This window comes from Dipodomys ordii, unplaced genomic scaffold, assembly GCF_000151885.1.
Source record: "Dipodomys ordii isolate 6190 unplaced genomic scaffold, Dord_2.0 Scaffold189, whole genome shotgun sequence".
Taxonomy (NCBI): Eukaryota; Metazoa; Chordata; class Mammalia; order Rodentia; family Heteromyidae; genus Dipodomys; species Dipodomys ordii.
In genome coordinates, this window is record NW_012267405.1 from 2,944,659 (window position 1) to 2,965,938 (window position 21,280).

The 21,280-nt window shown below is 50.9% G+C and overlaps 1 protein-coding gene across 1 annotated transcript; it reads left to right on the plus strand.

The window, feature by feature from the left end:
- Positions 1 to 6,180: 6,180 nt before the first annotated feature.
- Dok2 (docking protein 2, 56kDa) lies at positions 6,181 to 11,600 on the plus strand. The gene is made up of 5 exons (XM_013034394.1): positions 6,181 to 6,312; positions 7,224 to 7,505; positions 7,995 to 8,082; positions 9,329 to 9,513; positions 10,626 to 11,600. Exons 1-5 carry the CDS (start codon positions 6,241 to 6,243, stop codon positions 11,211 to 11,213), a joined length of 1,215 nt encoding a protein of 404 aa, XP_012889848.1. The 5' UTR covers positions 6,181 to 6,240; the 3' UTR covers positions 11,214 to 11,600.
- The last annotated feature ends 9,680 nt before the right edge of the window (positions 11,601 to 21,280 follow it).

Genomic DNA, 21,280 nt, shown 5'->3' on the forward strand with positions numbered 1-21,280 from the left:
CGTCGCCGTTGCGCATGCGCGCGGGGGGCTCGTCGCGCTACGCTGCTGGCGTAGCGCCGCTCAGCTGAGCAGGCCGCGGCGGGCTGGCGGCATTTGGAGAATGCGCATCGCCGCTGGGACGGCGTAAAGGCGCAGGCGACGTCAGCGGCCCGGAGACGACGCGGGGTGGGAGGAAGGAGCGGGCCGGAGAAGCGCCGGGGAGGGGAGCTGGGGGAACAAAGCTTTGTTTACATGGTTTTTAAAGGGGCCGCGCTCGCTCTCGCGAGCAGCCGGGGCGCCGGCGTGGGATGTGGCGCTGCCTTCCGCTCCTGGCGCGGTGAGGGCGCGTGCCTGGCGGTGGAGGGTCGGGGTCAGGGATCGGTCCCTGTCCCGAGTCTCTGCACCCGGGTCGTCCCTCGACCCACGTGTCGTCTGCTAGCCGCATCCGAGACGCCCCCACCCCACCCTCGCGGACCTAGGCTGATCTCACTGGGGAGGGGGCTCTGGATTGCGCCCGGGCCCACCACCGCCACCTGACCGCCTAGGACACCTGCACCATTCGTTACTGCCCAACACGGGCTCCGCGGCGTCACGCTTCGGAGTCTTCCTAGCCCTCCGCGCCAGTGATCTGGATTTAAAACCAGTAGTGGTTTCCTTGTTTTCCTTCCTATCCTCTTAGCCACTAGAGAGTGGTGGTGGTGGGCAAAACGTCACCGAAGCCGTCGTGGTAACTGTCCAGGCCTTAACCCAGATCAGGTCAGACACTGGGTGGTGGTCAGGACCCCCAGGGTTCTGAGGGACAACTATCCCTTACAGTGGAGCTCAGAGCCTGCAGGCCCGGCCGAATTATCAGTGCTTGATAATGCTAGTTCCTGCTTTCCTGAACATTCCAGCCCGAGTTCTGTGGAAGGCCCCTAAGTAAGATCTAGGGATTTCCAGAGTATTGTTTTATTTTCTTTTATTTTGTTATGTAGTTGGTTTTGACGGGGGGGGGGGGAACTACCCCGAGCAGTGCAAATACAAGTGATAATGAATGACACACCCTTTCTTTTGTGGATCTTGTGAGCTGGTGTTTAGCTTTCATTTGCTACCTCCTACTTCCTCCTAGTGTCTTGGTTCGCAAAGGTAGGACACCTAAAAACTACATTACCCAGACTTCCTCTGTGGTTGGGTTTCTGCCTGCCAGATTGGCTCCTTCCTTGAAATGGACTCAAGATTTAGGTGGCAGAAGTAAGGCAGAGCTTTTGACTGTTGCCAGCCAGCTTCGTTCCTTTTTTCTTTTTCTGTTTTTTATTCCTTCCGGTCCCTGGTCTTGTACTCAAGGCCTAGGCTCTATCCCTGAACCTCTCTTTGCTCAAGGCTAGCACCACTTCCAGCTTTTCTGTTTATGAGGTACTGAGGAATCGAAACCAGGGCTTCATGCATGCTAGGCAAGCACTCTACCACTGAGTCACCTTCCCAGCCCCGAGCTTCGTTCTTTTAACTCTTACTGGTTTTTGTTTGTGTTTGCAACAACCTTCCAATGCACAATCATTGGTTCTATGAGTGTAAAGGGTGTGTCTGATTAGTGGTTCCCAGACCTTGAATTGAACTACAGAGGCATGTTAGAGTCCCAGTTGAAATGGCAGTCTTTGGATTCCCCACGGGACTGATAGGGTAAAAGTTACAGCTTCCTGGTGGGCCAGACCCAAATCTCTGTTCACCCTCTACTTGCCTCTCCCCTCTCCCTTTTTCTTCTTCTTAGAATGATACCCAACCATTCACCCAAATATTCAGAATAAATGCCTACCTAGGAGTTCTTCATTCCTTAACTTATTCGGTCTCCCACATACAATCCCCCCTTCTAGTCCTGTTGGATATGTAGCTAATACATACTGCAATCTGGGTCCTTCTCATCCAGGTCCAAGCTACCTTTTTGTATCTAAGCTGAAGTATTAGATTCCCTATTTCCTGTGTTGCACCTTGATGGTTCACTTTTTTATACAGCTGTAGAACTAAAATCAATCCAGATAACTTATACTATCGCTTAAAGCTTTAAGCAGCCTTTATTGCATTTAGAATTCAAATCCTTAGTGTGGTCCAGGAGGCTTTATGATCGGACTTTATCTCTGTTAGGATCCAACCTGGCCGCCCCAGAGGACCACGAGGAGGCAGACAGGCACTGGAGAAAGAATATTATAAGGTTTACTAGAGGGGCCATGTCTCCCCCGGGAGAGGGAGCAATATGGCGTCTGCCCCTATCCATGTGGGTATAGCTTTGGGGCTAGTCAGGAGGTAAGTGCACAGGTCTGGGTGGAGAATGGAATGGCCAGTATATAGCAGGAACTCTAGGGCAGGGAGGAGCTCAGGTCTGTCTGGGTGGAGCTGAGGACCCAAGATGGGGATAAAGCTAAGAGTCTCTTTTATGGTTCCTTTGCTCACAGTGCTTTGGCCATTCCCTGGCCTTGCAGTTGCAATTATTGTCATTATAGTCTCTTTCTCTCTGAAAGCTCCTGGAGCTGAGTTCTCTCCTTTTTTAGTGCAGTCATCCCTTGCTTCTCCACGGGGGATATATCCCAAGACGACTAGTGAATGCCTGAAAATGTGAATAATACCACCCTATGCATACTTTAATATCTCTGATAAAGTGTAATTTTTGTGTGTGCTGGTACCAGGACTTGAAATCGGGGCCATCTACCTTTGCTTGTCTTTTTTGCTCATACTTCCACTTTTAATTTTTGCTCATTAAATTGATGAATCTCATGAATTTTTTTTTTTTTTGCCTGCACTGGCTTTGAACTGTGATCCTTAGATCTCAGCCCACTAAGTAGCTAGCATTAAAGGCATGTGCCACCAGTACCTGGCCTAAAGTTTATAAAGTAGGCACAATAAGAGATTAATAATAATAGTGATAATAAAATAATTCATGTACCATCATACACGTTCCTTATGAATTGTTCATTTCTGATTGGTCAGACTCCCTGCCCACATTTCTTTGCCTAGCCTTTCATTATTCTCAAGCCTATGTCCTATCTCTGCCTACTATACCTCTTTGTAGGTTGTGAGCCCAGAGCTGCCCTTGGGTAGCTCCTTCTTTCTAGTACATCATTTGGGGTTACCTAATCCACAGACTTGTCCACAGAGTCAAGTGCAGTTTCCTCAGCTCCTTGCTCTGTTATTCCTAAAGCTTTAGGGCAAATCTTAAAGATTTAGAAGTGCCAGGCACTGGTGACTCATACCTGTAATCTTAGCTACTCAGGAGGCTGAGATCTGGGGATCATAGTTTGAAGCCAGCTTGGGCAGAAAAGTCTCTAAGACTCTTCTCTCCATTTAACCACTAGAAAACAGGAAGTGGCACTGTGGCTCAAAGTGGTAGACCACTAGTGTTGAGTGAAAAAGCTCAGGGACAGCGCCCGAGGCTCTGAGTTCAAGCCCAGTGATTCACAACAATAAATAAAGATTTAGAAGAAGAATAAGGAAAAGTTGCAAAGGTCTTCTGTCTGTGGTTTCTCCTAACTCCAGCTGAAAGGGACCCAAGTAGCTTATAATAGAGATAAAGGTCAAGGTCTTCCTTTGCAAAAGAACAAAAAAGCAAAGAAGCGGAGGGCCAGTTCAAACCTTACTAGTCTGTGGAGACCCTTTCCTCTAACATTTTTTCTTCCATCTCTGATTTCTTGTTCTCTGCTCCACTATTGCATCTGGGAGGAATGTCTCAAAGTCCAGTGTGTGGGCTGGGAATGTGGCTTAGTGATAGAGTGCTTGCCTAGTATGCATGAAGCCCTGGGTTCGATTCCTCAGTATCACATAAACAGAAAAAGCTGGAAGTAGCTCTGTGGCTCAAGTGGTCGAGTGCTAGCCTTGAATAAAAGAAGCTCAGGGACAATGCCCAGGCCCTGAGTTCCAGTCCCAGAACTATGTACCTCTCCCTCCTCTGCTAGGTAGAGGATATTGTGATTTGAACTTCCACTTCAGGGTCCCCATAGTCTGCTAGTGAAGCTCAATTTGAACAATAGGTATATTGCGCTTGGTACAATCATGCCTATAAGAGGAGGATTTTTCTGACTTCTTTAGACCAGAAACGGGAATGGGACATGACTGGATTACCGGGGGCTCAAGACCTCCAGTCTTAAACAATTTCTTAAAAAATCTGGTAACCTTGGGCGCCCCCCTGTGGCTCTAAGTGGAGTGTATCCCCAATTACCTTTGGGGAAAGAGAGCAGGGTGGCAGGAGAGGAGGAAATCCTTTGTTGCTGCACTCCCCAGAATGGGCTGGCCCACCCACCAGCAATAACCATGTCTCAGGGCTTGGCCAAAACCAGTTGTATTGGAAAGTGCACTGTTAATAGGATCTGCACAATAACCTTTGGAGGACCCTGCTCTGGCAACCCCTAAGATGACCCTAGGTACTGTTCTTACTCCATAAGGCCAAAGACCACTCACTTCCAACACTTGGGGATGATAGAGATATGGTAGGTCACACCCCATTTCATATTTATAGCCACTTCCCAAGGTAAGCTTTCCAATTGCATTTGTGGTTCTCCTTTGGCTCCAGAACCATCCCATTCATCTTGTCAAGCTGTTCTGGGCCAGCAGGTGGCTAGTGTACAGCAGAAGGCCTGAGGTGTATAGGACTCTGTTGTCCACAAAGGTGACCCTTCTTAACATCAATACTCATTATGGGATTGACCACAGAAGCCTTGGTCTATTTCTCAGTTTTCATAGTTCTACACTTTCTACATTCAGATTGCTTCTTCAAGTCATCTAGCACTACACTGAATTTCTCCATGGAGCTTGGCTTTCTCTGGAGCAATTCAACTTCTTTCATGGACTTTGGGTTCTACTTAGAGGCCTAGAAAATATTTGCATTAGCATTAAAAATGCCCTTCTCCCTCAGACCTAGCTGTGACCTCATGGAAGTTACAAACAAGAATGATCCTGCCTGCCCTGCCTTTGTAAAGAGGTTGCGTGCAGACTGATCTCCTGTGTTAAAGTGTGTGTGTCGGGGGGGGGGGGGAAGGGCGTCCATGTGGGCAGTGTCAAGTGTCTGTGCAGTGCCATGTATGTAATTCTTTTTTTTTTTTCCAGTCATGGGGCTTGAACTCAGTGCCTGATTGCTGTCCCTGAGGTTTTTTGCTCAAATCTAGCACTCTACCACTTTGAGCCACAGCACCACTTCTTATTTTCTGGTGGTTAACTGGAAATAAAAGTCTCAGACGGGGTGCTGGGAAGGTGGCTCAGCAGTAGAGTGCTTGCCTAGCATGCAAGAGGCCTGAGTTTGATTTTTCAGCACCACATAAACAGAAAAGGCTGGAAGTGGCACTGTAGCTCAAGTGGTAGAGCTCTAGCTTTGAGCTGAAGAGCTCAGGGACAGTGCCTAGGCCTAGAGTTCAAGCCCTATGACTGACCCAAAAAAAAAAAAAAAGTCTCATGGACTTTCCTGCCCAGGCTGGCTTTGAACTGTGATCCTCATATCTTAGCCTCTGGAGTAACTAGGATTACAGGCATGAGCCACCAGCACCGGGCTGTGGTTTAGTTCTTACTGAGTTTAGAGACCTGTGTTCCAATTGGCCTTGAAGGACCTTTCTGATCTTGTTTTTTGTTTTGTTTTTTTAATAACAATACTGAGACTTAAATTTACTGGGTGTTTTTCTGTAGCTTTTCTACTCAAGACTGGCCCTCTATCACTTGAACCATATCCCTACTCCCAGCTTTTTGGTGGTTAATTGGACTTTCCTACTCAGGGTGGAACTTTGATCTTCAGATCTCAGCCTCCTGAGTAGCTAAGATTATAAGCGTGAGCCATGTGCGCCTGGCTTGGATCCTGTTTTTAATGATTAGGTTGTGGGGGTTGGGTCCTCAGGGCTGTCTGAGCTCTGTCCTGCTCTGATACTCAGCTTGAGCACAAGGCCTTGTGCTACTGGTTTTACTGCCTAACCTGGCTTCTGGGTCTTTGTTCCCATGGGTCATCCACTTCCCACACCAACATTTTGTACTTGCACTGCTGCTCATCCAAGCACTGGAATTTGGCATTTTGGAAATTGTGTTGCTCACTGGAAACACAGGAAGCTTGAACATGAAACTCATAACTGAAAAGAAAAAAAAATAACTACGCACACAAAAAAGCAAGAAACCACAGAGCCTATCAGCCTGTCGTCATGGAGCAGACTAGAGTAGTGCAGAAAACTCTAGGCAGAGAGGAAATGAACTTGAGAGAAGGGGGAACACAAGCTGAGAAGAGAGAGGAGAGAGAGAGAGCGGGGGAGAGCTGGAACCCAGGGGGCCATGGTCAGGATGGAGGAGGTGGCCGTGAAGCAGGGTTTCCTGTACCTTCAGCAGCAGCAGACTTTTGGCAAGGTGGGCACAACAGGACTGGGCTGGGCTGGGCAGAGCTCTTAGCTGAGGGGAGAGATTCCTGGGGCGAAGGGGGATTTTTATGCCCTGGAATGCTTGTGTGTGGGACCATGTCTTCTTGCAAGTTAGACGAGAACCTTGGGATGGCTTCTTCCTTACAGATATTTGGCCCTCAAACTAGGCCAGGAATTGGGTTCTTTTGGGTTCTTTCCCTAAGGACTGTTTGTCCTAGGGTGGAGTGGGAGGAGGAGGGGAGGAAGGAGGTGCTGACTTAATCTATTGTTGTCTTGATCTCTCTTTGGGACAATTTAGGAGGGCTGAGTTAGGGAGGTAATCTGGGATGATGGTGGTGGTTTGTCTCCCCCCTTTACATCCAGTCTCCTCCTCCTTCCCTGGCCTTTTTGAATTGAGGAAGTACCCTCCCCCGCCTCTGCCTCCCAACTCTGAGTCCGTGTCTGTCCCCCCAAACCCCCAACTTGTCAAAGGTGAGGCCCAATGGTTCGGGAGGATGGAGGGATGTTCCTGGAGCTAGGACTTTCCTCAGGTCTTCTCACCGAATGAGAAGGAGGCCTCTGGTCTAGACTGTCTCTTCTCACTCCTCTGGGTTTCTGTGACTCTGGCTTTTCTCCTCAGACCTATCTGCCAGGTCTTCCTTCCTTCCTTCCTTCTTTCCTTCCTTTCTTCCTTTCCTCCTTCCTTCCTCTTCCTTCTTGGGCTCATGACTGATCTTCTAAGTCCTACAATCTTTGTTATCCCTGCCTCCCCGGCTCTGCTGTGATCATTGCCTTTCTCTCCCCATCCCCATCATCCCTGTTCCTCCTTCATGGTTCCTCTGTTCCCCTTTAGTCAGTCACCCTCTCTCTCCATCACTGGGTGGCTTCCTCTTGACCTGTATCTCCTGTGCCTGGGCTTAGAAGTGGCGCCGGTTTATGGCTGTGCTGTATGGAGAGTCTGGATGCTCCCTGGCTCGATTGGAGCTCCAAGATGGTCCAGAGAAGTCCCGTCGAGGAGAGACCACCCGCAGGGTTCTCCGACTCAGTGACTGCCTGCGGGTGGCCGAGGCGGGTGGGGAGGCCAGCAGCCCCCGGGACACCAGTACTTTCATCCTGGAGACCAAGGAGCGCCTGTACCTGCTGGCAGCCCCCACTGCGGAGCGTGAGGACTGGATGCAGGCCATTTGCCGCCTGGTCTTCCCTGTGAGTAGTCCAGGGTGTAGGGAGAGAGCAAGGAAGTGTTCACAGAAGGACAGCCTTCGGTACTTCCTGTGGGGCGGCGGTAAAAAGAGTCACAGTGTCAGGCACCAGTGGCTCACGCCTGTAATCCTAGCTACTCAGGAGGCTGAGATCTGAGGATCAAGGTTCAAAGCCAGCCCAGGCAGTTAAGTCTGTGAGACTCTTATCTCCAATAAACCACCAGAAAACCAGAAGTGGCTCTGTGGTTCAAGTGGTAGAAGGCTTGCCTTGAGCTGAAGAGCTGAGGGACAGCGCCCAGACCCAGAGTTCAAGCTCCATGACTGACAAAATTAAATTAAATTAAAATTAAATGAAAAGAGTCACAGTCAGGATGCTGGTTGCCTACTTGGTGGATGACCCCAGTCAGGCCCAGCAGCCAGAGTGAGTGTGCTTCAGACAGGGGTCTTGGGGTGGGTATTGGTGGTGACACCACCAATAGGAACTCCTCCCTAGGCACAGAGGAGGGAGTCACCGGGCCCGGAGGGGATGAGTGGCAGGCCCTGCATGGAGGAGAATGAATTGTACGGCAGCTCAGCTACAGGTGAGGGGTGGGGACTGCAGGGCTTGTCTCTGGTGTGTGGTTGGGTGGAGGTGTGGGGCAGCCCTGCTGGCCAAGTCTTCCTGCCTTGTGGCTTTCTGACCCAATGGAGCTCCCTTATCAGTGTCTGCTGCTGGCTTCCGCCCTAGGCGCACCCACCTTGCCACGCTGGTGGGAGAGGGTGAGGCTGAAGACCTAGCTGAAGGTATTGCTTGTGACTCTCTCCCAGTGGGAAGGGAACAACTGCATGAAAAAAAAGAATTGCTTTCTGTCTGGGCTTGGGCCTGGCTGTGCAGGAGAGCTGTTGGCTGGCCAGGCCGTCTTTGCTCTTGTGGCCTCTGTGCCCTCTGCACTGGGTGGAGGGGACAATGGAGAAGCTGTACCCACAGACAGAAGCAGTGGGAAGGCAGGCAATGCTAGACTTCACGTGCAGATTTCTCAGAGGGACTAGGGATGTAGCTGTTTCTGAGAGAGATGAGATGGAGAAGACCGGCCTGAGGCTCTGGCAACAGTAGCAGGAAGGATGTGGGCCTGAGGCTGAGTGATGGCTTGCTATGGAGGGGGTGGGGATACCTGGTACTTGGGGGAGTGGCCTGATGCCCAGCAGCCCAGCCTTTCACACCCAGGCAGGGGTGATGGGGACATAGATAACAGTCTTCCCAGAGAACTTCTAGCATGCTTATTTTATTATTTTTTTTTATTTTTTGGGTCCAGTCGTAGGCCTGAACTCTGGGTCGGGGAGCTGTCCCTGAGCTCTTCAGCTCAAGGCTAGCACTCTACCACTTGAGCCACAGCGCCACGTCAGGCTTTTTTTCTTTTTGCTTATGTGGTGCTGAGGAATCAAACCCAGGGCCTCATGCATGCAAGGCAAGCGCTCTACCACTGAACCACCTTCCCAGCCCCTAGCATTTTTATTTATAAATTTTTTTTTCTGTCAGTATTGAGGCTTGAACTCAGGACCTGAGTACTGTCCCTTAACTTTTTGGGTCTAGGCTAGCAGTCTACCATTTGAACCACAACTCCATTTTTGACTTTTTGGTGGCTCATTGGAAATAAGAGTCTCATGGGCTCTCCTGCCTGGGGTGATTTCGAATTGAGGTCCTCAGATCTCAGCCTCTTGAGGAGCTCAGGTTATATGTGTGAGCCTCCAGTGCCTACCCAGCTTTCTGCATGATTCTTTAAAACAGGGCAATGTGGAGGAAGACCAGCTGTTTCCTGCTAGCCGCCTCCTCTTTCCTCTCCTCCCCAGGGGCCTTCCCTAAGAAATTTGCTGTGACCGTAAGACCCACAGAAGCCAGCGAGCGCTGTGGGCTCCGAGGGTCCTATACTCTCGCGGCTGGAGAGAGTGCCCTGGAGCTGTGGGGTGGGCCAGAGCCTTGCTCCCAGCTGTACGATTGGCCCTACAGGTTTCTGCGGCGCTTTGGGAGGGACAAGGTGAGTGAGGGGCTGTGTTGGACAGTGGAGAGAAGGATCCGCTCTGAAAGAAGAAAGGAAAGGAAGAGGAGGAGGAGGAGGAGGAGGAGGAGGAAGGGAAGGTAGAGAGGAAGTCAAAAAGGAGGAGCCCTGGAAGGAACCGCAGGGAGGGAGTGGGAATGCAAGCCAGAGGCACGTGGTTGATTAGGAGGGAGAGGAGGTAGAGAAGGAAGAGTAACAGAGGGCAAGAGGGACAAAAAGCTGAGGAGCAGGTTCAGAGAGTCTGGTGGAAGGAGGCTGGACCCATATATATTTGGGGATAGAGGGAGCAATAATACCCTATATCATCCAATAATCTCTTTCCTGTCTGGCACTGATGGCTCATGCCTGTAATCCTAGCTACTCAGGAGGCTGAGACCTGAGGATCAAGTGGTTCAAAGCCAGCTCAGCAGGAAAATCCATGAGATTCTTATCTCCAGTTAACCACAAAAAGCAAGAAGTGATGCTGTGGCTCAAATGGTAGAGTGTTAACCCTGAGCACAAAAGCTCTGGGATAGTGCCCAGGCCCAGAGTTCAAGCCCCTGGAAACAAGCCAACCAAAACCAAACAAACAAAAAGCTTTGAACAAACAAAAACTATGGCTGGGCACTAGTGGCTCATGCCTGTAATCCTAGCTGCTCAAGAGGCTGGGATCTGAGGATTATGGTTCAAAGTAGACTCTTTTTTTTTTTGGGTCCGGTCGTGGGCCTGAACTCTGGGCCTGGGCGTTGTCCCTCAGCTCTTCAGCTCAAGGCTAGCGCTCTAACACTTGAGCCACAGCGCCACTTCCGGCTTTTTTCTTTTTGCTTATGTGGTGCTGAGGAATCGAACGCAGGGCCTTGAGCATGCAAGGCAAGCGCTCTACCACTGAGCCACCTTCCCAGCCCTCAAAGTAGACTCTTATCTCCAGTTAACCACCTGAAAACTGTAAGTGGTGCTGTGGCTCAAGTGGTAGAGCACCAGCCTTGAGCTGAAGAGCTGAGGGATAGTGCCCAGGCCCTCAGGTCAAGCCCCGTGACTGACAAAAACAAAAACAAAACAACAACAACAAAAATACAGCACCCCCCAAACAATCTCTTTCCTCTCCTTCACAGGTAACCTTTTCCTTTGAGGCCGGCCGGCGGTGCCTCTCTGGCGAAGGCAACTTTGAGTTTGAAACCCGCCAAGGCAATGAGATCTTCCAGGCCCTGGAAGAGGCCATTGATGCGCAGAAGAATGCCCCCCCTCCTGCGCTTGCACCTCCGCCAGCCACAGTGCCCGTGGTGCCTGCCAAACTACCCCAGCTAGAGAGCCCCTATTCCTGCCCCCACGACTCGCTGCCCTCTCCTTCGCCCTGCACAGCACAGCCCCGGGGGCCTGAGGGGGAGTACGCAGTGCCCTTTGATGCCCTGGAGAAGAACTTCAGGGGCATCCTGGCAGGCACTGCCCCACGTGGGGCCGACCCACTGTACGACAGCATTGAGGAGCCCATGGCTTTCCCACACGACCACATATATGATGAGCCCGAGGGCCTGGGTGCCCTGTCCCTGCACAACAGCCCACGGGAGCCCCGGGGGGAGGTGTGGGGCAGGCAGGCCCCGGCGGATGGCAACCCCGGTGTCCTCCAGCAGGAGTCTTCTGTCTCTGGCTGGCCACAGGGAATGGAGTATGACAATGTTGTACTTAAGAAAGGTCCAAAGTGACGGGGTGCCACGCTGAAGCGTACCCCAGGGAGTGGAGCATCGAGCTGGGGAAGTGGAGGGATGGCTGCCTCCTTTTCCAGCTTCTGCTGCTGAATCCTCCTGGTCAGTGCACTGGAGGCCCCTCCCTGTGTCCCTTCTGGGGCTCCAAGGCCCACTGGTGAGTCACCAGCCCAGAACCGGAAGAACAGTCTCTAGAGACCCACCCTACTTCTCCTGTCTTTCCACTTCCTCCTCTCCCACCCCCATCCTCCTCTCTACCCTGGTTCCCTGACTTGGCCAGGCCTCCTGCTTACTGATGTTCCTTTTGCTGGGACAGCCTTGCTCTAGGCACCCACGAGGGTGGCCGCAGCTTTTTGTGACTTCAAGTTTCTCTGCAGCATTAAAACATGTCTGCACTATTTCTGTGTGGTACTGTGGGTTGGGATGAATTTCCAAATGACCACATTTGCTTGTCTAGCATCATGGTTTTCCCTGGGCTTAGCCTGGGGGCTGAGCATCAGAATTCACAGTCCTCCAGATCCAGTTGTTCATCTTCCAAAGCCCCCCCCTCCCCACCAATATTACATATCAATTTTGAGATTGTCTAGCACATGGAAATCGAGGGACATATTCAAACCATGACAATGTTCATGAATGCCATTCACTTTGCTAAGACGGGGACAATACCAGAAAACTGGTGGGAAGAGGCATAGTTAGAGATTAAAAAAAATACCAGACTCCTGGAAAGGAAAGAATTGGAGGTATTTATTTTATTTTATTTTTGTCAGTCATGGGGCTTGAACTCTGGACCTGGGCGCTGTCCCTCAGCTCTTCAGCGTAAGGCAAATGCTCTACCACTTGGCCACAGCGCCACTTCTGGTTTTCTGAGTGGTTTATTGTAGATAAGAATCTCTTGGAGTTTCCTGTCATGCTGGCTTTGAAAAGTGATCCTCAGATCTCAGCCTCCTGAGTGGCTAGGATTACAGTCACTGATGCCTGGCTTAAGAATTGGGGGTATTTATGAAGCCTCATGTGCATTAGGAAGGAGATATACCAGTTAGATGGCCTGTGACCAGCTCTCCTTACCTTGGGACTCTTTGTAACCTGATGGAGTAGCTGTAATTCTCCCCAAGTTTTTGGGTCTGGTTTTCCCATAGGCTTTTTGTGTCCACGTCTCTCTCGTCATTGAAACTTGTGCTTATGGCAAAGAATATCCATACACACCTGTTATCAGCCAGGCAATTGTGGAGTGCCATGTGTATAAAACTGTGTACTACCCTGGCCTCAAGGTGTGCACAGCTCAGAAAGGCAGAGGTGGCACAGAGGTTTGTCCTGAGAAGGGGACATAAATGTCACAGAGGTAAAATGGCTCTGGGCTTCCAAGGAGGCAACTCTGTTAGAAGACCATGAAAAGCTTCATCTTGAAGGTGATATTTAAGTGGGGTGAAGAGGATTTTGATGGAGCTTGAGGGGAGTATGAAGATTACATTCTGGGACAAATTATCTGAATGGAACTATGGCAGTGGAAAGTAATTCTGCACTGAGTAGAAAGAAGGCATCGTAATCTGCAGACAGTCCCTGATTTACCATGGTTTCACTGATGATTTTGACTTGGTGATGATATGAATGGAAGCAGGCATCAGAAGACGCACACTTTGCATTTTGTCCTTTTCTCTAGGTGTAACTGTGATTCCTTCTCAAGGCTGAGAAGTAGCAGTGAGCTGCAGCTCCCTGTCAACCTGGTGCACCCTCAATTGGTGTTACATAGATTGGTGTGTCATGTTATTTTGTGGTCTGTGTGTGTGTGTGGGGGCTTTTTCACTCAAGGCTGGCTTTCTACTACTTGAGCCATATCTCCACTATTGGCTTTTTGCTGGTGAATTAGAGGAAAATGCCATATAGATTTTTCTTCCTAGGCTGATTTGACTAGTGATCAATCCTCAGATCTTAGCTTCCTGAGTAGCTAGGATTCCAGGTGTGAGCCACTAGTGCTTGGCTGTGTTACCACCTTCTTCCTCTTCTTCCTCTTCCTCTTCTTCTTCTTCCTCTTCCTTCTTCTTCTTCTTCTTCTTCTTCTTCTTCTCTTCTTCTTCTTCTTCTTCTTCTTCTTCTTCTTCTTCTTCTTCTTCTTCTTCTTCTTCTTCTTCTTCTTCATTTCAACTCATGATGCGCTACTACACCACAACTCCTCTGAGGTTGGACAGTGTGGTTGGGGGGAAGGAGGCCTCCTAGCCAAAGGCTTTGAAACAGGAAATCTCATAGGAGCAGAGCTTAGGAAAATAACTCCACAGCCCAGTGGAAGTTAGAATTTGTGTGGCAAGTGTAGGTAAAGGAGACTGAAGGGAAGAGACTCAGAGAAGACCATAGTAGCTCCTTCAAGCATGGAATCGTTTAAGAGAGGGTGGGTTTCCAGAGACTCAGGTTTGAGACTAAGGGGAATGCTGATGTTACGATGATGGTGGCATGCCCAGCTAGCATAGGCCTGGAGGAAGTTCAGAGCCTCCAGCTGTGTGGCCACTTAGGTTTTGCCATATACCATGGTTGTTCTATTTATTGAAGTAATTTGAGCATGGTAGGTGTGGGGCTTTCCAATCCAAATATCAGGATTCATGAGAGCTGGGAAGCAAAATACCTTCAAGGAATTGGTGGTGGTGGTGTGTGTGTGTGAGGGGGGGAGTTTGGGAAAGGTGTGAGGGGTGTGTGGGGGAAGTTTGGCGCCTTGGCTAATTCCTCAGGTGGAACCTGAGGTAGTCATCCAGGATCAGCCCAGCAGGGGGCAGTGTAAGTCTATGGAAAAGGCCACCAGGGGTTTAGCAGTGCTAAGAGTGGTGGGGCCTGGTTCAGAGGGGGAAGCGGGGGGTGGGGCTTTGCTACCTGAAGGGGTTGGAGAGTGGTATGAGCAATCTGTGTTTTAGAGCCTCTGCAGACTGCCAGGATCCCATTCTGGGAGTGTGAAAATGACTTCAAGCAGTGGGATCCTAAGCTGAACCCTGCTCCTGCCACCCATTGTCACCTTCAAGATCCAAGACTCTGGTTGTTCCACTCTCGGTCATCATGGCTTGAAAAGAGGAAGTGGTGGACAGTTGTTCTGGGGAAAGGTGGAGCAAAGGCTGTCCAGCAGGGGAAGTAGAGTGTTTGGGGAAGCTGGGAGGGGTAATGAAAGTCTTTAGAAGGTTGTTGAGGAAACGCTGATCAGGCCTTCAGGGCCCCTCAAAAGACCTGATCCAGTGAGCTGGACATCTGCAGAAAACCATCTGAGCCACGCAGCCAGCCTCAGCTGCATCTCTGTCGCTTACAACAGGTACACAGGTCATTTCTTCATTCAGCAAATACAGCAGAGCACTTCCCACATTCTAGCCACCCCTCCCCACCTCATCCCCCTACAACCTGGGGTTTTAGGGATTTCACAGGTCTGGGCCCACCTTCTGGAGCCCGCAGCATGTTATGGAATGCAGGAAGTCTTCACTGGTGGATGGATGCGAAGTCTAGTTTGACAGAGCACCTGCTTCTGGCTGACACATGTTGGAGGTGAAGTTCCTTCTAAGGATTCCAGGCCAGCCAGTGGCAGGAACAGGCTCATAGGTAAGGACACAGACTCACCTTAAAGGGGCAGAGCAATGGGAACATTCCAACCAGAAAGGATCTCTTAGTTGTGACCAGGACATGTATAAAGTGTTTTTGTCAGCTAATAACAGTCACATGTTGCCTAACAATGGAAAAATGTGCTGAGAAAATCATCATTAGGCATTCTCTCTCTCTCTCTCTCTCACTTTTTTTTTATTGTTGTTGATGGTCATGGAGCTTGAACTCTGGGCTAGGGCACTGTCCCTGTGCTCTTCAGCTGAAGGCGCATGCTCTACCATTTGAGCCACAGAACCACTTCTTGTTTTCTGGTGGTTTATTGGAGATAAGAGTCTCACGAAATTTCCTGCCCGGGCTGGCTTTGAACCATGGTCCTTAGATCTCAGCCTCCTGACTAGCTAGAATTACAGGCATGAGCCTGCTATCATTTTCATGATTCTACCTACTCCACAATGAGGGTTGATACATGCAATGTGTTACATATATGCATATGTAACATATACTTTGCATATGAGTGGCATCTTACTACTCCTAGATCACAAACCTGTGTAGCTTGTCCCTGTTCTGAAAACTGCAGGCAATTGTAACACAATAGTATTTATGTACTTAAATCTATCTAAATATACAAAGGGAATAGTAAAATACCAGCAGTAGGCATTTTTCAGCTCTGTTATAATCTCATGGGATTGGATTTATGTGCAACTCATCATTGACTAAGAGGCCATTGCTAGCCAGGGTATGTGTGGGGTGGATTGGAAGAGCTTAAGAACATTACTGAAACAGGTGCCCACCTAGAGAGGACACCCCAGACTCGCAGACTGCTAACCTGTACACAAGCATGCTGTATTGTTCTTCCTGTTTCTTTTTTTTGTATGTTTGCAATAAGCTCTCATTGGGTAACAGTAGCTCATGCTGCTTGCTATGTAGCAGAGGCTGGCCTCAAACCTGAGATCCTCCTACCCCATCCTCCCAAGTACTGGGAATATAGGTATATTACCCCCATGCCCACTCTTCCTGTTTCTCTTCTTCTCTGCCTCTCTTGTTTTCCTTTGCATTTTTCCCTAGTGTGTATAAGCTCCGTGTGTATGTGTGTGTGTGTGAAAGAGAGAGAGAGAGAAAGAGAGAGAGAGAGGGAAAGGTAGAGGGAGAGGGGGAGAGAGAGAGAGAGGTCTGTATAAGCCTACTCCTATGCTCCCAAGCTTACAGTGAGGGTAGAGGCCCCCTGGAAACTCTCACCGTGGAGTTTGGCTTCTATGAAGGTCCAGATTGCTTGGGCCTCTCTGTGTGCTCGGGTTCCTCCTAATGACTCTGCTCAGCTGTTGCTGCCACCACCTTTCAGCTGTGATGCTAACCAGCATCCTGCCTTCTGCCTCCTGGGCACTGATTCAATTAGCCAAGGTGCCCAGCTCCTGCAAGGGCTATTTATGAAGTCAGCTGGGGCAGCTGGAGAGCAGGGGTGGGGTGCAGCCGGGAAGCAGGGGTGGGGGCAGAGAGCTGGGCGGAGGCAGTGGAGGAATGAGGAGACTTAGGAGAGGGTGTCTGATCTGATTAGGCATCAGGCTGGCCTCCCCCTGGCAGGCAGCTGTACATCACTGCCCGGCTCTGGTCCTCCACTGGCCGGCACAGAGCAGAGCCCATCCATCTCCAGACTCTGACCAGGCGGCTCTCCTCTTTGCCTCCCTCCCACCCTGGAGCCTCTTCCTAACAACTAGCTCCAGGATCCTTCATCTGGAGGTGTCTGGTGGGGACTGAAGGGGAGCAGATGGGGCACACAGGGTGCTGATTTGTGGGGGAAGTGAATCCCCCAGAGTGGGGTTAGGGAATTCTGAGACCTGTCTACAGCCTTGTATCCCCTGATATCTGACCAGAGAGGGGCTAATGGAATGGGGGTGGAGTATGCTAGAGGGGACCTTAGTATGGAGGTTATAAAGAGTCTTCTTGGCTGGGGGTAGTGGTGCATGCCTGAAATCGTAGTTGAGAAGGAGGTTGAGGATTGTGGTTTGAGGTTAGGCCCCAGACAAAAGTATGAGACCCTAGCTGAAAAATAAACTAAAGCAAAAAAAAAAGTGGGGGGGCTAGGGATGTGGCTGGGGTAGTAGAGAGCTTTGGCTTCAAATCCTACTACTTCCTCCCATGCCTCCCTCCAAAAAGGGAAGATAAAGGGTATCCTTGAGTCTGCACAGCCTCTGACAGCTCAGGGCTGTGGGTGGGGCACACAGGCTGGTCCCAGTCTCCATGGGTTAGAGTTCTGGTTCTACTACTAGCTAGCTTGTTGTTGTTGTTAAATATGAACAGTTTATTTACTCTAAACAGCAACACAGACAAAACCGCCATGTAAACACAAAGGAGGTGATGTGGAAGGGAGATGCTGACTGACTTTGGATCTGAGGCGCATAGGCAACAGTCCAGGTTGTGAGGAGAAGGCGTGTGGGAGGGAGGGACTGGTGTGATTGTTTTTCACACAGCCATACTAGCCAGCTTTGTGTGTTTGGATTTCTGACAGTGGAAATGGAGGGGAAAAGAATGCTTTTCTCAGAGGCTTGTGCTAAAGACGGAGAAATGAGGGAATGCAAAGCTGGTGGAGCATTGTGTGGTCTGTGCTGAGCTCCAGTGGCATCCACTATCTTTTGTTTTTGTTTTGTCTCCCCATACCCCCTGGAGGGAGGCAGAGCACGTCATTTCCACCCACAAGGTCATGGAGGAATCCTGCCCCTATCTTTGCAGGGTGGGCTGAGGCTTTGTGGAGGTGTGGAGCACTCCTGTGAGGAGAGATGAGGCTCTGATGGGAGGCAGGAAGGAAGCAGAAGAGAGTCCAAGGAGAGAAGGATGTCAGTGGCCTTTCCTGGCTGCAGCTGGATGGGGGCCTCTAGCTGGGGGCATGGATAGCACCCACGCGGAGCTGAGGTCCAAGCAAAGAAGCTGCAGGTACACTAGAAGATCTTGGCTGGAGGCCATGCTGCAGGCCAGGCGGCCCCGGGCGGCGCTTTCTTTCATCTATGCTGCCAGGCAGCAGGCACATCAGGGAAAGGAAGCCAGCCCCTTGCTGGGAAGCTGACCCAGCAGCCCAGCTGGTGTGGTCTGCCAACTGGTGCCATCAGAACAGACCCGGCCAGAGGAGGGCAGGGAAGAGAGGACTGGAGAGAGGAGGAAGCTGGGAAGCAGGGAGCAGGGAGCCCAGAGGACGTTCGCTGAGGATCCGACTTCTCTCCCCCCAGACTGTGACCATTTTCTCAGGACAGAGTCCATTCTTGACCCAATCTGTCCTATGTCCCCTAACACTTAATATAGGCTTGGTTCAAGGTGGGTACAAGTAAAACTTATCTCCCTCCCTCTTCTTTTTTCTTCCCTCTCTCCCTCCCTCTCCTTTCCTTCCTCTTCTTTCCTTTCCCTGCCTCCCTGCCTCCCTGCCTCCCTCCCTCCCTGCCTCCCTGCCTCCCTGCCTCCCTGCCTCCCTCCGTCCCTCCCTCCCTCCCTCCCTTCCTTCCTTTTTTCCTTCCTTCCTTTTTTCCTTCCTTCCTTCCTTCCTTTTTTCTTTCTCTGTCTCTTCCCTCCCTCCTTATTTCCCTTCTTCCCTCCTTCCCTCCCTCCCTTCCTCCTTCCCTCTCTCTCCTTTCTCTCTTCCTTTCTTTCCACAGGATTTTATTATGTTATCTAAGTGAGCCTTAAACTCTGGGTCCTGGCCTCCTTGGTAGGTGGGATTACAGGTATCAACCACTAAAATAACTATTTCTTGACTGTGAGAATGAACAAAGCCCATATTGCACGGGGGGGGGGGTTGGGGGGTCCCAGGTGATGTTCACAGTGCAGTGATTTGGGTACTCAGAACCCCTTCTTTCTCACATCATGCCAAGAGCACCACCATTTGCATTTCAGTCCATCCTTGTCTTTTCTGGGCCTCTCTACCCCTATCTGTGGCACTGGGACCTCCTGGCTCCCAGGCCTGGCTTGTTTTAAATGCAAGTCCTTGGGGTGAAGGAAGCTTGGTGATGAGGTCCCCCAGGGTCCCCAGAAGGGCCTGATGTTGAAAATGGCCTTGCCCAGCTCTGGAAGTCAGGGAGCTGTTTCCTGTGACCTGGCATGTTTGCCCTGCCTGAGTCCTATCACATCTGCCCTGCCCTGCTCCATGCCGTGATGGCTCAGTCTCTCCTCCCAGCCACAGGTCTGCCTTTGTTCCTTTACAGAAGGAGCTGTTGGCCCAGAGCTCTCTCCTCCAGAGTGGGAGACCACAGCTCTGCTTCTGGAACTCACGGTCTGTGGAGGCTGCTTTGTCACAGTGTGTCACATCATCCATGTGCTGTGGCCTTGGGGTCCAGCTGGAGGTGGGGTGGCCATGACTGCTCCCACAGCACAGGCTTCTTTTTCTTCTTCTTTCTTTCTTTGCTGGTCCTGGGGCTTGAACTCAGGGCCTGGGCTCTGTCCCTGAGCCTCTCTGTGCTCAAGGCTAGTGCTCTATCACTTGAGCCACAGTGCCACTTCAGGTTTTCAGGTGGTTAATTGGAGATGAGTCTCCTGGCCAGGTTGGCTTTGAACCACGATCCTCAGATCTCAGCCTCCTGAGTAGCTAGGATTACAGGTGTGAGCCACTGGCTCTCAGCAACACAAGCTTCTTTAAGGCACAGAGCATCTCCTGTTCTCTTTGTTCCTCTCACAGCAGTGGAGAGAAATGTCATTGCATTTCTGAGACTTATAACCTGCCCCAAGGCCACCCAGGCACATAAATGGTTGTGCTGGGTTCAGCCAAACTTTTCCCAGTGTTCCAGTGTCCCTGGAGGAGATCTGTTCCATTGTGACTTGAAGGCTTCCGGGGGAAAGCACAGGGAAAGAGAACTAACTCCAGGACTCTGCCCTGACCGCGGTGATGCTCTTCAGAAGTTCCCTCATGTCTCTGACATTGGTCCGTGAGAGCAAGTAACCTTGTGGGCCTGTTGAGGCTGTTGTGTAACCTAAGTAAGGCAAGTGGAAATTGGCTCTCTCTATTCTGCCCGAAATCAGCAGGCACCTCTAGTGTACTCCATAGCAATCAAGCTCCGGCTTTTTCATCTCAGATCCCAGGGTGGTGTGGGCTTCCAGGAAGCATGAGACTGAGGATGGAGCACAGGGTGGGTTCCTGTCAGGGTGCGGCACAGAGAGCTCTTGCGTTCACCTCTTCTTGCCTCAGCTGGCTCCCACTGGGCCTAAGCAGCGTCTGGACCAGTAGCTGGACCAGCAGCAAGAGGCAGGCTCTGTTACATATGGCAGCTGTCAAGGCACCTGATGGTTGGGCCCTGGCTCCTTTAAGAGCCTGCTCCTTCCTGCTGGCCCAGGCAGTTGGACAGGTGATGGATGGGCTAATAAGGAGGGATTGGAGCCATAAGAAGAATGGGATGGAGAGCTGACCTGGCAGAATCTCCAGCAGACCAATGGAGGCCATCTGGATGGAGGGGCTGCACCTAGGAGCTGAGCAGCAAGCATCCCGGTTCCCCGAGGACTCAGTCTCAGCTGCCCTGCCCCAGGCCCCCTGGGCCCATCCTACCCCAGGGGAGGCTGGGTACTCAAGAGCAGAGGTCATGGGTGGCCGTGATCAGAGTAACTGCACTGGCAGCGCTCGGTAACCCCAATAGCATATGAAGATGGAGAGTCCCTAGGGATGGTGACTTTGCAAATGTCTCCAGACTTCTCGTTCCTGGCATCATGGACACTGTAGGTCACTCCTGGATGTGGCTGCACTCAGCCACATCACCAGCTCCTCTCCATTTAGAATGTCCTCAGGGTGGGGTAGCATTGACTCAGCAGACAAGGGTCCCCCAACGGGAAAGCTCAGAGGCCACATGCACAGGGCTCATCCCAACAACAGGCACAGTCTGAAGGACTCTCTCTGTTTCCAGGGCACTTCCTGACCAGCTGATGCCCTGCCCAGATCAGATGAAGGGTGTGGGGAGGAGGTGGAGACTTCGGGTACCAGATGGTCCTCCGACCGGATGGCTTCGTCAGTAGATCCGCTGATCACCTATGCAGCGTGGTGTCTGCCATCAATGTCCCAGGCCCAGCTGTGGGGTCTGATGCAAAATGCTAGTGCTGGTATGCTGGCTATTCTGACACCTGAGCCTAGTGACACCTCACTGAATTGCCTGCAGCTCTGGGGACTGAGAACACGGCCAACTGCACACTGGCTCTGAGAGAGCCTTACTTTCTTTGGGCTTCCATGCTTGACCTTGTGGACAAAGGCAAAGGAGGTCTTTATGTGGAGGGCTAGGTGGGGCAGGGGAGCCAGCGGGGAACATCAGTAATCAGGACTCAGCTGCAGCATCTTTAGGAGTCAGCTGAACTAGGAGGGGTAAGGCTGGACTCTGTGATTTGGGGTGGCTGGCTCCCAAGTGCTTATCTACTTGGAGCAGGGAAGGGAGGGACCCCCCAATTCCTTCGCCATATCATTCACCAGGGATGGCTTCTCTTCATGGACTCACAAAAGATTTGATCATTTCTAAAAGCTTCTCTTATAAAATGCAAATACCTCTATAAAGTGATTG

Coding starts and splice junctions, on each gene's coding strand:
- Dok2 (XM_013034394.1), top strand. CDS start 6,241: ATGGTCAGGATGGAGGAGGTGGCCGTGAAGCAGGGTTTCCTGTACCTT. Junction 7,506..7,994: donor TTTGCCGCCTGGTCTTCCCT/GTGAGTAGTCCA, acceptor ACTCCTCCCTAG/GCACAGAGGAGGGAGTCACC. Junction 9,514..10,625: donor GGCGCTTTGGGAGGGACAAG/GTGAGTGAGGGG, acceptor TCTCCTTCACAG/GTAACCTTTTCCTTTGAGGC.